A 17,664-nucleotide genomic window follows, 5' to 3' on the forward strand; every position below is an offset into this window, starting at 1 on the left:
TGTCCCGTTTGTGCTCTGTGTATTTCTGCAGTAGGCTAGGTCTAGTTTCGTTTTTTTCACCTCCGATGTAGAGCAGCGTTCAGCCACTTCCCTAAACTTTCTCTCATTCAGAGACCAGAGACTCAAACGGGGCTCTGTGCCTGTCAGGCGGTCTGAGATCTACCGTATCAGCAAAGCAATCACGTAATGCACAGCAGACTGTGGTGCAGCTGGATTATTTTCTGAAATATTGTGATGTCATTCTCGTAATAGCCTATTATCACTTTATTTTTCTCAAAATATCACGACTCCTCCAAATCTCAGAGAGCACAGATGAGATATATTTTGAATGTGCACAAAGTTTTGAACATGAGTAGAAATATTGCTCAAACACATCTGAATGCACATTAAAGGAGGTTACTTCCCAAACAAAAGACGCAAAAGAGGGAGGAGTAAATGATGCCTAGGCTATATGTGTGGTGACTCAGATATAATTAGAAAAGTTGATCCAAAGGAGAATAAATAGATGAAAGCAATACAGATTTCCTGAGAGCCTTACTGCAATATATTCCATTATGTTTTATATTTGGATTGTAATCTATGTTTCCCTTTACATAAAGATATTTCCAGCATAAATTGATTCAGAAAAAGGTGCATAAAAATTCACCTGAATGCAGGGAATGAAGTGTTTAATGTTCAAAATGTCATCCCCCATCATAAGTCACCATGCACACAAATCTGGAAACAAAATCTTGGCCTTTGGGTTGCCAGACCAGTTATGATTAGACCAAATGTTGATGCCATCTAACTTACATGGAAGTAAAATGTACATACATTGGTACTCTATCGCTGACACAGCACTGTGGAGATTTGGCACTGCGAGACTGGGGGGCGCAAAACTCAATCTCGCCTAGGGCAACCAAAGGGCTAGAGCCGACAAAAATGAACTAAGAACGACAAAACACACAGATCGCTTTAGTCTTGTCAATGGAACTATTTGGCAAACTTGAAGTCTTATTGGCATCCATTTCGGCGTCTCTCGCTCACCATCCACTCAAAACGTAACGTTAGCCTACTACTCTTTGGCCGGCTCGCAAGCCCAAACAAGTGTGTGCGGAATGTCTGTTGTTTTGTTTCCGGTCTAGCTAGATCTGGTGTGGTGTTAATCTCACGATAAAACAATTGACGGCGTTAAAATGGGTTTGCGTTAACGCCGTTAATAACGCGTTTAACTGACAGCACTATAAATGATGCTCCATAATTAAACATTTCATAACTAAACATAACGGTCGCAGCTTTTAACACATTTTTCAGAATCTGTCTACAAATATGAAACGTTCCTCTTGCAGTTTGGTGTGCCACTCCCAGAGTTTAGTTGAAACCTAGTCTATATACACGACGTTCTACTTCCGGGATTGTTCAGGTGCCGCCAGAAATTCCTTCTTTTCTGCCGGATGTCCGTCACCTTCCGCTTTCTTTGTGTTGGCATTTTAAACTCCGGTTGATTTCTGAGGACTATGGTTAACTGCTCCTCAGATCTCTGCAGGGTAAATCCAGACAGCTAGGCTAGACTATCTGTCCAATCTGAGTTTTCTGTTGCACGACTAAAACAACCTTTGAACATACACGTACCACCAAAACAAGTTCCTTCCCGAGGCTGTTTTGCAGTGACACCGGGGCTACGTCCGGATCTTAGCGCCGCCCATGACGATTGTGATTGGTTTAAAGAAATTTCAATAAACCAGAGCACATATTTCTCCTATCCCGGAATGTTGTGTGGACTAGCCAGACCCTCCTCCTCTCCTCAATGTGTGGAGGATGGTCTGGCAAAGCGAGACTAGTTGGAACGTGGATGGAATAAAAACAAAACTGAAACACACCCTGTAAATACGTGTTTCAGCAAGCATTAGCATGCTAACATTTGCATGTTTGAGTTGATCTAAAGGGGTCTGGCTCCAAAGTCTCTCCAGCTTTCCATTTCTCTCTCTCTCTCTCAGCTCTGTCTCTCTCTCTCTCTCTCTCTCTCTCTCTCTCTCTCTCTCTCTCTCTCTCTCTCTCTCTCTCTCTCTCTCTCTCTCTCTCTCTCTCTCTCTCCCCTCTCTCTCTCTCTCTCTCTCTCTCTCTGCTCTCTCTCTCTCTCTCTCTCTCTCAGTTCTCTCTCTCTCTCTCTCAGCTCTCTCTCTCTCTCAGTTATCTCTCTCTCTCTCTCTCTCTCTCTCTCAGCTCTCTCTCTCTCTCTCTCAGTGCTCTCTCTCTCTCTCTCTCTCTCAGCTCTCTCTCTCTCTCAGTTCTCTCTCTCTCTCTCTCTCAGCTCTCTCTCTCTCTCAGTTCTCTCTCTCTCTCTCTCTCTCTCTCTCTCTCTCTCTCTCTCTCTCTCAGCCTCTCTCTCCTCAGCCCTCTCTCTCTCTCTCTCTCTCTCTCTCTCTCTCTCTCTCTCCTCTCTCTCTCTCTCTCTCTCTCTCTCTCTCTCTCTCTCTCTCTCTCTCTCTCTCTCTCTCTCTCTCTCTCTCTCTCTCTCTCTCTCTCTCTCTCTCAGCTCTCTCTCTCTCTCTCTCTCTCTCTCAGCTCTCTCTCTCTCTTTGTTTTGCTCCCCCATTCATGTCGGTGTCCTTCAATCTGTCTCCTGTGTTCCTCAGTGGCTGTTAGCCCAGTAGACGAGCTGTGCCGGCGCTCAGAGAGAGACTGTCCCGGCCTCTCCAATTACCCAGAAAACCAAAAGGATGCCCATTATTGATACCTGACTCGCAGGGTTACTGCTGGGCGGGTAGCCTGCAGTACAGAGCGAGAGAAAGAGAGACATGTGCAGAAAGCATTGGCGTAATTTACAGAAGGGGGTTACGACCCCCGATAATCAAAACTGGCCGGGGTAATGAAGTCAAAGAGTTTAAATGCTGTTGCAAGCAAATATTTGTTGTTAAGATGTGCATTATTCCTATAAAAAAAAATCACAAAACACATGTAGGTTTTGAACCTGTAGAACATTTTATTTAATAAATAAATAGTAATAATATTAATAATAATAATAATAATAATAATAATAATAATAATAATAATGATAATATTTACATGGATAAAGACATTTGCATGCAGAAAAAGCAAAAATTAAAATAAAAAACAAACATATTTTGCTAGATAGGTGGAGATCTCAACACCCTCCCAATGTTACACCCTTGGCAGACAGAGAGAGAGACAAATATATTACATAATAGCAACAACACATAAGATAGATAGATAGACAGATAGATCTAGTGAAGAATGAAGAAAATCAGTGCATGAAAATAAGAGCAAGTCTGCAACAGCCGAGGGACACAGCCAGATTTAGCAGAGGGGGTGTGTGGGCGGCAGGAAGTGTGTGTGTTGTCATAAACTTTAGGGAACACTGTCCAGAGCTGACAGAATCAGGGATTTACTGTATGAAAGGCGAAAAAAGCAGGTCTCTTTAGTGTGGCGTTAATTCCGAGCAAACTGTAGGTGTACTGCTGACAGTCTCACAGACTCGCTAACAAATCTCCGTACTTTGGTTTGTTATCCAAAATGTATTTTTAACCTTTATTCATCCAAGGAAGGATGTTGCTGAGCACGCTTTCTGTTTTCTACAGTGGCCTGCTTATTTTTATACAGTTACACACGTTCACACCCGCATCTGACACAATGCAGGGACTGGCTTCTAGTTACTGATGGAGTGTCTTTCCCTTTCGTAAGCACTTCATTACAGCGTTAGAGATCATCACTGATTGTTTTTGGTATGTACTTTGGTACCATGTAGAACCTCTAGCTTATGCCATAACATTATGCTGGAAGGTAACTGCATTGTCGGTGCCATTTGCTGGGGGGGATACGTGGGATTTCCCCCTTTCTGGTCTATATATCCCTGCCTCGGCTGAATTATTTTTATCCCCGGTGGGGCCAAAATATATCCCTCCCTCAAAGTGATCATACTTCACCAATAGACCATATATTATACACCTAAAATATAAGTATTTTAAACTAAGCAAAGCGCTGTAACGTGAAAGTCTGTAGTGCAATAGAACGGTAAAATCCGAGCGGCAGTTGCTGGTTGGATTTAGCCGCTACAGAGCTCAGAGACGCCGGCTACCAGCGGCAGTTGTTTAGCCGCCAATAGGTGACTGTGAGCCGGCTACTGGCAGATGACGGTCCTTTCAGGGGCCGTGGTAGTGGAGTTTAGCCAGAAAAAGTGAGCGTCATGCGGCGATCACAGTTAAGTTCAGCCACCAAAACGACATGTTAAAGCGTAACTCGCGCCAAAATGCAACCTAGTGTGGCGAGTGGGACTTTTTGGTGTGGAGCGCCTTTTTGGCCTGCTTAACGCCCAAACCCAAGGAAGACACCGGCAACGCCACCCGGGGAATTTCACCACGAGAATAGGATGTGGCTAGATTGATAGTTAAACCACCAAAATACAGAAAGCACACGACGACTATTTTACTATTTTAAAGACAATTATTTTATTTATACAATTACCAAAAACCTCAAGTATAAAATACCACTAAAATACCATACGCACAAGGGTAGAGGAATGGGGGGAGATCAGTGCCGAGAACTTACCAGTGGAGGGACGGGGTCAAGGGGTGTGGGATCTCAGGGAAGGATCACCCCAATAACACGTGGAACACTCGCACACACACACACACGGTGGTGAAAAACTCAAAATACACCAAAAGGGGTAAAACACAGCACACGGGAGGGAGACACCACCACCAGGGACACCGACACAACCACCTTCGGCACTCAGCAACTGTGGGAGAAAGAACACTCAATTATTGGGGGGGGGAATAAATCAATAAACAACTTCAATCTAAGGCAAATCTAGGCAGCCGAAAGTGACTAATAGCTGCCTAGAGCCAAACAAAAATAACCAAAGATTAACAACAAATAAACCATAAAGTTTCAACAGAAATGAAAGTCTTTATCAGAACTTAAACAAAAAGAAATAGGGATTAACCAAAAATGACTTAATCCTAGCTGCCTAGAGCCAAACAAAAATAACCAAAGATTAACAACAAAAAAACCATAAAGTTTCAACAGAAATGAAAGTCTTTTTATCAGAACTTATACAAAAAAAGAAATGACTTAATCCTAATTTAACAAAGAAACCCATAAACATAGACCCCAATCTCCACACACACACCACAATGACTAGTAACGATTAGGAAACAAATCGTGGTTTGTATTAAAAGACTCCCAAGGAACGCACATTTCCTGGGTGTAAGTCTTTAGCGAACTCCGCTCCCTGGCTTGTAAGGCCTGTGTTTTAACGCCCATGCATCCCTCTCTACGTGGCGAGCCGCGTTCTTATACGTTGGCAATGTGGCGCATACAGCAGAAAAACGTGAAATGCTTACGAATTACAGTGCTCAACTTTTCATAGCTTTTTGAACGAATGGTTCATGAGGACAGGCTGAACAAGATGGTATATGACAGTGGGACAAAAATGACATGCCGTTTATAAGTGTCGTTAGCCAGTAAAAGCTGTAGTATACCATCAGCCACTTGATTTCAGCTCCTTTATTGGTAGCAGTTTGTTAACTTTACTATCCTAAAAACCTTCCCAGCAGCAGACCACATCCTCCTGACGAACTGATATAGTGAATCACTTCTGTTTGTCAAGAGCCAGACCACATATTGTGTACAAGTAACCCACAGCACTGCTCTTCTCATCTGTTAATAATAAATGACGCTGTTTTGACAGTCTGCTTCATTAAGCTGTGTAACTAATGTACAACACAGGTAGGCTAAATTCATCAAACTGTGATGTGTAGCAGGCTACTATTTCTACCATGTATCATTATAATGTGATTTTTATTACTGTAAACAATGTTTTATAGCATATAGTGTATAATTTGATCAAATGAACAAAGACCCTGCATTGTGCTCTTGCGCACACTAAATGTGTTCTATTGAGCCAGCACGAGGCAGTGTGAACGGCTGTGAATTGACATGTTCTTTGGATTGATTCTCATACATGTACAGTATCTACCAATCTATTCAATGAAATACCCAGTACTAAGTATCAGCCTTGAAAAATGTGCTTCACTGCCACTTGTCAGGCTGTTCTCATGAATTGTATATATAGCTACGGAAAGTAAAGCACTGTAATTCATTTGTATTCCATGTATTTATTGCTGTTTGTACCACGTTGACTGGTGCAGTATAAAGCGCCCTGGTCCACATAAGGAGGAGGTCGGGGTGGATGGCTTTCAAGCCCAGAAGTGGAGTTTGCATCTTGACTTCCACTCGGAAAACAGGAAACACGCGTTTAGGTCCCAGGAGTGTTTTAACCCAAACCACGATCCGACCCTTCTCGTTTTGGTGCCTAACCTTAACTGTCCTTGCGGCACGACGGTCACTTTTTGTCGGCTAAACCCTACTAGCAACAGCCTCCGAAACGACCGACAGCTCACGGTGCTCTGTAGCCAGCTTCCAGTAACATTTTGCAGGCTAACATTAACTGTAAAAACGGAACTGTCATGTCATCAGTCATCACATGACCAGCTGGCGGTCGCCTAATTTCGTAGCATATAATACAAATTGGTGTGCATACGTTTATGTACGGTATCATCCGAAACCTGTTCATGAGAATGCGTGACACTTAAAGCAAAGACTTCTGACAGCAGTGTGGAATGTAACATTTACTCCAATACTGTACTTAAGTACAAATTTGAGGTACTTGTACTTTACTTGAGTCTTTTCTTTTCTTGCCACTTCTTACTTCTACTCCACTACACACAGCTTTAGTTAATAGTTACTTTACAAATAAGGATTTTTGCACACAAAACACATGTAAAATACAATGTTTTATTGTAAATTAAACTACCTAACACTATACAGGCCTACAAGTACAGCTGAAATGATTAGCCGATTAAACACTGTTGATTGACAGAACCGTTTTCATTGTTTCCAGTTTCTAAAATGTGAGGATTCTTCTGCATTGAGTACTACTTTTAAACCTTTTACATATTGTTGATGATACTTACATGTGACAGAGTGTTTTCTAAGTGTGGTATTCGTACTTTTCCTTAAGTAAAGGATCTGAATACTTCTTCCCCCACTGTCTGACAGTAACATACACCTAATCCTCACAGTGTGCTACACATCTTCTGTGTGCGTTTTGGGGAACGATTGTGTGGTGCCCGGCTGTTTAAGCTTGTCCTTGTCTCTTCTCTCAGGTATGCGTATCCTGGTGACCCTGCTGCTGGACACCCTGCCCATGCTGGGTAACGTGCTGCTGCTCTGCTTCTTTGTCTTCTTCATATTTGGCATCGTGGGCGTCCAGCTGTGGAACGGCTTGCTCAGAAACCGCTGCTTCCTGGGCAACTTCTCCATGTGAGTTCCACGTTTACTATACCAATATATATATGTGTGTGTGTGTGTGTGTGTGTGTGTGTGTGTTCTTGTTTAACTATATTCGTGGGGTCCGAAAACCGGGACTTCAGTATACTTGTGGTACACAAATTTAAAGGGCTGTTTGAGGGTTAAGACTTGGTTTTAGGATTAGGGTTAGAATTAGGTTAAGGTTAGACATTTAGTTGTGATGGTTAAGGTTAGGGTAAGGGGCTAGGGAATGCATTATGTCAATGACGGATGTGTGTGTGTGTGTGTGCATTGTTTGGAGCAATAACTCCACCGCCTCTGTCCAGACAAAATTGTCAGCTTTTGTTGTTCGCTTCGCGCTACAAGGGAGAGGAGAGGGAGAGAGGAGGAGGAGAGGGAGACAAGTAGAAGGAAGGTTCTACGCAGGCGGCGCAGACTTGGTGGATCGCATTTCACACACTTTTGCGGCACCATATACCGATTTTCCCCCCCATAACGCTCGTCTAAACGCAGAATAAAAGGTGAGAGCGCCACGCCGCTTTTGCGTTTTCTCTTCAGATCTGAATCCGTCTAAACATAGCCTGAGACAAAAGCCTCACCATTTGTGTGATGGCAGGGATCAGCAACATTAGCATAAAAGTCTGCTAGCCGCATGCTAACACTTACAACAGTATAAGACCTTTTTCACGGCAGACATGTTGACATGTCATAGTAGGAAAAGCATAGGTGTATTCAAAAGCATTAATGGTGGCTGCATTCCACTTAGGAGAGGCCCTGGTGTTGTGCATGCTGACTCACTGAGATAGCTCACTGGGACACTTGATGGAACTGAGCCATCGTTAAGGTTATACATTTCAGCTGTGCTTTTCCTACTATGACAAGTCAACATGTCTGCTGTGAAAAAGGTCCATAGTGCATAGGTCTGCATGAGGCCAAGGCAAAACATATGGCGTAAACCTTGACCCGGCACACTAAACTGGGTCATGCAAGACAGTCAATGAGGTTAGCGATTATAGAGTCTCATCATAATGATGAATGGGAGAGCGACGAGCCCTGGAATAATGAGAAAGACCCCATGGTATATGGAAACATGGGGCACACACATGACTTATTGATGTTTCCTGTGTCAACCTGGCTCCATTTCTCTCTACAGGATTTATGAGATCTCACAGCTGTAATTTAAATTCATGCGTAATGGCTGGCGATGAGCTGGCATATTTTTTTTGCCATCATCATCCATTGATCTTCTTGTATCTGAGAGGTCCGTCCAAAGTCATAAAGATATCTGTTTCAACACCTTCTTCGCATCGCTGATGCATATTTCAGTGCTTTAGCAAAGTAACAGCTGTTAAATGGGTTGACAGTGACTCTTTATTATGCGGATCAAGAATATGTGAGAGCACCCGGTAGGAACCACATCCCATGTGTCATTTTGGGGTGCGATAAACCAAATGTGTGTCATACTGAGCTCATCAGACCAATAAGTGTTCTTGTAGATCATCTCAAAGTGTGAAACAGCTTTTAAGTATGTATAAATACCAGCAATGGAATGTAATTAAGTGCATTTACTCAAGTACTGTGCTTAAATACACATTTCTTTTCATGCCACTTTCTACTTCTCTACATTTCAGAGAGAAATGTACTTTTTACTCCACTACATTCATCTGACAGCTTTAGTTACTTGTTACTTTACAATTTAAGATTTTTGCACACAAAACACATGTAGGTTGTAACATACGGTGTTTTATTATTGTTGTGTTTTATTAAATTAAACTACCCAACAATATAAGGGCTTACAAGTAAAGTGGAAATGATTAGCTGATTAAACACAGAACAGTTTGGAAAGTTTCCAGTTTCTAAAATGTGAGGATATTTCTGCATTGAGTACTTTTACTTGTAATACTTTAAATACATTTTCCTGATGATACTGTACATACTTTTACTTACGTAACGTTTTCACTGCAGGACTTTTTCTTGTAATAGAGTATTTTTACACTTTGGTATTAGTACTTGCGACTCCCAACAAAGATGGAACAGAAGTGTGATGTCTCACTCGGTAGCTAAAACAGAGAGCTCAACACACAGGGTGAAAAGAGGAGCTGCAGCAATGTGCAACCAAAATATAGTGTTTTTTTTTTTTTTTTAAATTAAACCACATAAACCAATTCTGGTACAACCTCTAAATACAATTATGAACCTGAAAATGAGCATAATATGAGCACTTTAAGTAAAAGATCTGAATACTTCTTCCACCAAGTCGCTAGCGCTAAACCTACCAGACTCCATTTAAAAAAGGAATACTTTTAACGTGTATAGAGCCAACATATTTTCACATGTAAATCGAGTTGTGATGGTTGGAAAAGTGGAAAGATGACCAAAAACGGCTTTTCGTAGTTTTATTTTGTTTCTGTCGACTTTGAATGAAGTGTATTTTGCGATGCTAAAATTACTGTTTATTTACATGGAGTCTGGTGGGTTTAGCGAACACGATTTCACGGATGGTTTTATGTTTAAAAAAGGATCTTACTCTTCAACAGAAAGGTCGACCTTCTTAGAAATCCTTTCCATAATGTTGTCAGACACTTAGAATATTAACCTGAGCCTGTCAGTGACGAGCACTTTTGTGGAGGTAAATACAAGCTGGACAATTGGCCTATTAACTTACATTGTAGCTTGTTTCGCAGCTGCCGACTGCAGTGATCTCGCTTAATACTGGACCCATTTCAAAGATTGTTGGTCACTTAGACAGAAAAACATAGGAAAATAGGCTCTAGGTTGAAAAAAACGGTAGTTACCCTTTAACTGTTGTCGCCGAATGATGCTCCCTTTTTCTCTAGCAGCGGCCTCTGAAATGACCGACTGGTCATGGTGCTCTGTGCTCACAGTCACCTTTTTGCGGCTAAACTCAACTACCAACTGAAAGGGCTGACAGCTCACAGAGCTCTGTAGCCGGTGTCAGGTGACCAGCCGACAGTCACCTCATTTCGTAGGATATCATACAAATTGTTGTGCATACGTTATTGGACGATATCATACGAACCCATTCATGAGAATGCGTTGGTGTTGACAGACAGGCCAGATATCACACAATCACCGGACACACACACCAGTTATGGCAAGTGCTCTGTCTATAACAGATATGCCAAGAGGTGGTAAAGCAGGCAGGCAAACAAACGTGTGTGCTCGTCTCACACAATGCACACAGGGGTCTCCCCAGCCATTTAGCCCCAGGTCTGTCAACACAATTACAGCTGGCTACGCTGATTAGTTCCTCCGCTCTGTTGGAAGGACTGTTAATCAGAGAAATCAGCTGCTGCAGGATTTGCATGGATTTAAAACGCACCCGGTAGTGAAGCCTAGCAACACGTATTGTTTACGTCTTTTGACAAGGCGTCTGCATTATCAGAAGTGGACAAAGCTAGATTTGGACATGAGTGATGGAGAATCCGATCGGGGAGAGATCAGTGACTCGTCATTTTCATCTGATGAGAAATCTTCATCTGATGACGAGGAGCGCCCATCTACCCGTATCATCGCAGCGCAGCAGCCCTCAGATGCTGACGGGACAGGTGCTTAACAGTTACAATCTAGTGATAGACATCCTAGTTAGACGGAACTCGTGTAACGTTAGCCGTTTCTAACGTTAGCTTACTGCACTAGCGTCACTGTGTCCACGTTCGGACACTTTTTGGCTAACGTTCCATCAAAATATCTGCTCAAATACGAATATAAATGATCTATTAATGTGTTTAGTTAATGTTATGGTGTAAAACTAAAGTGTAACTTCTTACCTTTCCAACGGTATATCGTTTTAAGTGTTTACTTTAGATTTTACTTTACAAGAGCCGGCTAAAGTGCGCTGTCACCGGTGAATTAGCCATGTGCTACCCTTGGCCATAACCGGACAGCCATATCTCCTCGCTGTAAACAATGGGCGCTGCTTTTTTTTCGGGAGTATTAAGTCCCATCAATGCTGTCGTACTTCCGTCCTTCACAATAAAATGACATGCTTCACTAACTCTGGTTAATTTCCAGTAGCCTACAGTAAAAACCTTTTAGAGAGGAAAGATTGTTGCCCGAGCCTCGCCCAAATGTTCTTACTACTTTCCCTCATCAAAGTCACTTTCATATACTAATTAGACATGTAAATGTCCACGTGCATATATGAAAATTCATACGTACACTACCGGTCAAAAGTTTGGGGTCACTTGGACATTTCCATTCCACTCCATTACAGACAGAATACCAGAGATCAGTTGCATTGCTTTTTTTAATCAGGGCAGCAGTTTTCAGATTATATTATGTCCTTACATAATTGCAAAAGGGTTCTCAATGTTTTCTCAGTTAGCCTTTTAAAATGATATCAGATTAGTAAACAGAATGTGCCTTTGGAACGTTGGATGAATGGTTGCTGATAATGGGCAATGTAGCTATTGCATTAAAAATCAGCCTCTTCTTTCTACAATAGTCTGGACCCTTTTGAAATTATGTAAACACATAATGTAATCTGAAAACTGCTGCCCTGATTAAAAAAAACAATGCAACTGATCTCAGCTGGTATTCTGTCTGTAATGGAGTGGAATGGACATTTCTAAGTGACCCCAAACTTTTGACCGGTAGTGTAGATTGTTAGGTGGGTATAGATCAATTCTGCTAACATTTTTGGTGATGATCGGAAACGTAAAGTACCGCGAAAAGACCGGAAAGTGCGTCAGTTCGGAAGTGTCTGAATATGGCCAATAGCAGCGTGTGGTGTCTGAACGTGGATGCTGTGACGCTAGCTAAACTAGTTATAAATAGTGTCTACAACTAGGTTCACACGCTGGGAGAGCACACTCACAGCCGCGTGTCTGTGTGTGTGTGTGTGTGTGTGTGTTTGTGTGTGTGTGTGTGTGTGTGTGTGTGTGTGTGTGTGTGTGTGTGTTTGTTAAATCTGTAATGAAAGAGCCTAAAAGCTCATAACTGACTTTGTCAAGTCGTACTTATTATTTAAAAAAAGAGATACAAAATGTACAACTGCTTCAAGAAATGCCATATTTGCGAGTACTGAACGTGTTGCGGCATTGGGTAAAGCCTGGGTAAATTAGTTACTTTTTAACCTATATGAGAAAAAAAAATCGCCACCGCACAATATTTACCTGCCCCCTTAGTCATTTTACCCTGGCGTCGGGCCTGATTTAAAACCTGTAGACTTTAGGGCTTCAAGGTTGAGCCACTTAAAAATTCCATCTAGGGAATGCCAAAATGCAACAAAAGCAGGTTACATTTGAACGGTGATGGGAGAAGGGCAAAGATGGTTCCCTGAGGAGAGACATGCCATTGTCTCGTATTTTAAAAAAATGTCTGGGAAAACCCTGGTAAATGCTTAACAATGTCATTTAACTTTTAATGCTTCCCAATTCTTGTGCCAAGATGTTTTGTAGCTCCTCCTGTTTCCACATTTGCTTTGTGAAATGTACAAGAATGCTCTGGCATTATTGTTATTGATGGTATTTAAGATATTTTTTATTATTTTATACAAACGTTTTTTTCAGTATGTCTCAGTTTGTTGTAAGCACCAGATCCGAGGGTTCATTTTTCACTTTATTTTAGTAGTTATTTATATAGCACTTTACAGCAACCAGCAGGTATCCAAAGTGCTTTACATCAAGAACCATGAATAAAACAGCATAACATACAATAAAAAGAATAAAAACATAGAAAACAGTAAAATCAGAAAAGGTTACATAGAAACAGGAGGAGGAAAGGGAATTTGTCACACCACTACTATGTATTAAAAGCCATTCTAATTGGCTTTGAGTTTGGATCTAAAGATATCTACATCTGTAATAGTGCGACTGTCAGGGGGGTAACTTGTTATCAAGGAACAGTAAAATGTGCCAAAAGATGGGTGTGTGTTCCTATGGCAGCCCAGTGTTCATGATGTCATTCACGTTAAATGATGTTTTGACCTATCATTAGTCCCTGCAGTGGGTATCAGGCTTCAGGTTCAGTGCTTTCATTAATCTACTGGGCCCCATGACAGATGACACCATTCTCTAGCCCTGACCTAACTTACCTTTAAACTGCCTTTAACTCTTACTCTCAGCCAAGCAAAGAGCAGATATTTATCAGGCTTGACCCGGCTTTTTATCTACATTGTATCTGCTCAGGTTAAATGACAGTGGATGGCCCCACTGGCTTGATAGTCAGTATCTAAATGAATGCCATGGCCCGCTCAGTCGTCCAACCACCGTCACATTTAACAGTTAACCAATAGACAGTAGCAAACCCACTGGTATGATGGTCCCATTCCACTCACTCACACTGATTTCAATGTACTGTACCAGTAACTTGTAATTGCCACTTGTGGCTGCAGTGGCCACTGTTCCGCAAAAAATGACACAAAAATAGACACGTTTTAGGGTCAGCCGTTTTTTTTATAGTGTCCGACTTGTAATTCAAATTTGTGGAATACATTTTAGGGCACTTATTGCTTCCCACAATACACTGTAATATCTAGTGAATATGAATGCTCCCTACAATATTAAAACTATACCAAAGAGACGCAAATTAATTAACATTAATACAGCTTGCAAATTAATCCTTTTGTACGTAAGGGGGTTTAAAATATCTAAATATGTGTTAGCTGGCTCTTGCTGGATTGTTGTTTTGGGAGAGTAGGGTACCGTGAATCTATTATAAGCGAACCATTGATGGATTAACGTTATATTAGAGGCAAACTCAGCTTCCACTTGCTGTCATAGCAACAGTAGGGGATGTTTAATTTGTGCAACAGCAAAGACGTAACCATTGGCGCAGAGAAAATGACCTGTGTAGTGTCCAATAGTATTTTTTTTTTCATTTTGCCGATCAGCATGGAACTCCCCGATATAGTTAGTAGGGAGTAGTGAATGAGTGGACACAGCCATAGTCTCGCTTTAAGGGATGTGTCTAATTCACTTCCTGTAGGGTCATAGCGGGTCATTTTTGTAACCAGAGAGCACATTATTTATCACATATGCTAGTAATACTTGAAAAGACCAATCTACTTCCATTTCTAATGTTTGAATTGAAACGTTTGGCACATCTCTCACTATATGTATCCACTCTCTACACCAGCGTAGGCTAACCTGCAATATCCTCTCTTTTTCTTGCCAAAAGCCCTCTCTCTGTGGAGCTCGAGAAATACTACCACACTGAAAACGACGATGAGAGCCCCTTCATCTGCTCCAAGCCTCGAGAGAACGGCATGAGGGACTGCGGCTCGGTGCCCAAGGTGTACAAGGAAGGAGGCCTGCAGTGCACCCTGGGCTTGGATTATTACAACAGCACTGACAACAACACCTGCATCAACTGGAACCAGTACTACAACAATTGCTCTGCTGGTCTGGTCAACCCCTTCAAGGGAGCCATCAACTTCGACAACATCTGCTACGCCTGGATTGCCATCTTTCAGGTAAAACAGCTATCCACACCTGTGAGGTGTGGAGGAACAGCTGGACCATAAAAAAAGAAATCTGTTTGTGAGAGATAAGATTTTTGCAATGAGGCACATACAGTAGGGTCTGGCTGACGTGCAAGCCTGTAATACAAGATGGAGACGAAGGGGGGGGGGGACTAATTGCAGCTGGTGTATCAGAGAAATAGGGTTTATGGGATTAGCAGGTCGCCACAGCCACACCACCAGACTGCGGCTTAATTTTTCCACACCATTTGCTTGCTATCTCCACATCATCTGTAAAGCCTTTTGTTGGAGAGTTCATTCCTCCCTGTCTAGCTGAGGGGGATCATTTTGAAGGATAAAAACCAGATTGGAGATGCGTTCCCCCAAAGGCCTGACCGCTTCTCCAGTTTGCCTGCGCAGGGTAAAACACACAAGAGAAATGTTGGAGATTAGTCTTCTGCTGAGTCTTGGTATTTGGAACTGGACTGTGAAATATGCTCTTCTTTAGTTCCAATCATTTCTATTTTGGTTTCGTCTTTTGTGAGTGGGCTGATGACTGTTTTCTTTTTAAAATATTTAGCGATGCACCAAATCCCGATTTTTGGGGTTCGGCCGAAACCCGGTGGAAATACCTTTTATTAAGCCTATGTGAAGAAGAAAAACACAGATGACATTTCAAAATATATCAAATTTATAATGGAAAATATGTTGTTACTTGCCATTGCACATTTTTAAGTGGGTGTATGGAAATCCTGGAGATTTCTTAGTGGGTATACTGCGTATACCTGCGTATCACGTAGACTACACCACTGTAATGAAGTAAACAACATCCACAGCCTCTAAAATAGTTAAATGTAACAACTTAATGTTGAATTCACACGCTCTTTTCACATCGTAGGAAAGCACATCGCTAACGCCAGATGAGTGACAATTTTCGCTAACCAGTGTATTTGTGAAATTAGAAAGCTAACGTTAGCTAACGAGCAGCAGCCAGCCGTTCGGTCGCTCTGCTCATTTGCCGAGAGAACAGCTGACAGCCCGGGAGAGGCACTGTCTGGTCTGTCTGCATCCCTAAAAATATTACACATATATATATATATATATATAAGATAAAACTTTATTGTCTGTTCACACAGAATTTTTTTCTTGCATCGTCTGCTCCAACAATCAACAGATAACGTCTGTATGGTCAACCAACAAACATCTGACACGCCTGTCCTTCACAAGCTGCATGCTTGCGTGAAAGGTGCTATGTAAATAAATGAAAGTTTCTTTTCTTTGTCTCTCTCTTATCCTCTCCTTTGTGTGTGTTCTTCTTTAGGTGATCACTCTGGAGGGCTGGGTGGACATCATGTACTTTGTGATGGACGCTCACTCCTTCTACAACTTCATCTACTTCATCCTACTCATCATTGTAAGTGCGACTTCATGGCGCCTCCGGTGCTGTGTGCGTACGTGCCTGCTGATAATTGACAGAGTGGGTCAGCGGGGACGCTTGTGCGAGCATCCGTTGCGAGTGTGTGAATAATAATAATGCCCTCTACCTCTCCTTGTCCTTAGATTGGCTCATTCTTCATGATCAACCTGTGCCTGGTGGTCATTGCCACTCAGTTCTCCGAGACCAAGCAGAGGGAGAGTCAGCTGATGAAGGAGCAAAGGGTGCGCTTCATGTCCAACGCTAGCACCCTGGCCTCCCTCTCCGAGCCGGGCTCCTGCTACGACGAGCTGCTCAAGTACCTGGTTCACATAGTCCGCAAGGGGGCCAGACAAGTGGCCCATATCTGCAGGTTCCTGGCTCGCCGCGCTGGGCTTAATATCGCTGCCTCGCCCCCTGCAACGGAGCCCCAACGCAGCCAGAGAAGGAGGAGGAAGCCCTCCAGGCAGGGATCTGTGTCGGTTCATCACATGGCACACCACCACCACCACCACCACCACTACCACTTGGGTAATGGCAGCTTGAGGGGAGGAGGGGGCGTCAGGTGTCTGGAGGGTAGGGATGTGGAGGTTGGTGCTCATAACATTAACAGAGGGGCCCTTGGAGCAACCACCGGCGCCGGGCATCTTGCTTTGGCCCCGCCACTTTCAGTGCCGGCAGCCACCTCTGATACAAACCTGGCAACGTTGTCCAATCCTGCTGGGGGAGCTGCCGATTTCTCATCAGTTTGCGGTGAATTCCACACAGAAACTCTTCACTGTACCCCCTCACCCACAAACCCGGGGCCGACCGCGGACCCTTTCTCCCATGTCCCGGCTCCCACGTCCAGGGCCATGAAGAGGAACTCTGTACCTTTTGCGGCTCCAGGGCCTAAGAACTACCCCACTCTGCAGGCGCGAGCCCTGGCAGAGTCCAGACGAGGGAGTGTTGCTGCCAGCACTCTGACCAACATCGGCTTCAACCTGAACATCCCGCCCGTGCCCCTGGAGAGACGGCCATCAAGCCTGGTGGACACACACACTCCCACAGGTAGACAAATCACAACAAACTCACAGGGATGTGGTCACAGACACATTGCATTGAAAATCATGATCATAAATGCAATCAAAAACTTGGAAAGTGTTTGATTTTCTCCATTAGCTGCATTCCTTTTGTGCTAGGGTGGATAGTTTGCTCCGCGGAGTGTTCCCATTAAGAGAAAAACTGGGAGGCAAAATGGGGTTTGAAAATAACAAGAGTATCTCATTCAGTCAGAAATGGTGCTTAATTTCCATATCAAAGTTCGAAGGAAATCAAGTGACACGCCACTGGAAGTGTTCCTTTTTCTGCAATCATCCATTTGGTGGAGTACGGTATTGATTTGTCGTGATTAAGCCTCAAACCAAAACGCTGTCCAGAGTTGTGGGGTTTTTTTTCCGTGAGAGACACAAGTGAGTGCTAATTACAGTCAATAAATGTTAATCCCTCATGTCCAAGCTCGCAGCCAGCTCCG

At 42.9% G+C, this 17,664-nt stretch overlaps 1 protein-coding gene across 1 annotated transcript in view; it reads left to right on the forward strand.

Moving 5' to 3' along the window:
* Positions 1-17,664, forward strand: part of cacna1g (calcium channel, voltage-dependent, T type, alpha 1G subunit) — a 242,460-nt gene that overhangs the window by 73,715 nt on the left and 151,081 nt on the right. The window contains exons 4-7 of the mRNA XM_078279988.1: positions 7,167-7,323; positions 14,455-14,749; positions 16,059-16,151; positions 16,298-17,201. Coding sequence (XP_078136114.1) covers positions 7,167-7,323; positions 14,455-14,749; positions 16,059-16,151; positions 16,298-17,201 — 1,449 coding nt within the window. The remainder of the gene's footprint in view (positions 1-7,166; positions 7,324-14,454; positions 14,750-16,058; positions 16,152-16,297; positions 17,202-17,664) is intronic.

Source organism: Sander vitreus, chromosome 21 (genome assembly GCF_031162955.1).
Source record: "Sander vitreus isolate 19-12246 chromosome 21, sanVit1, whole genome shotgun sequence".
NCBI lineage: Eukaryota > Metazoa > Chordata > Actinopteri > Perciformes > Percidae > Sander > Sander vitreus.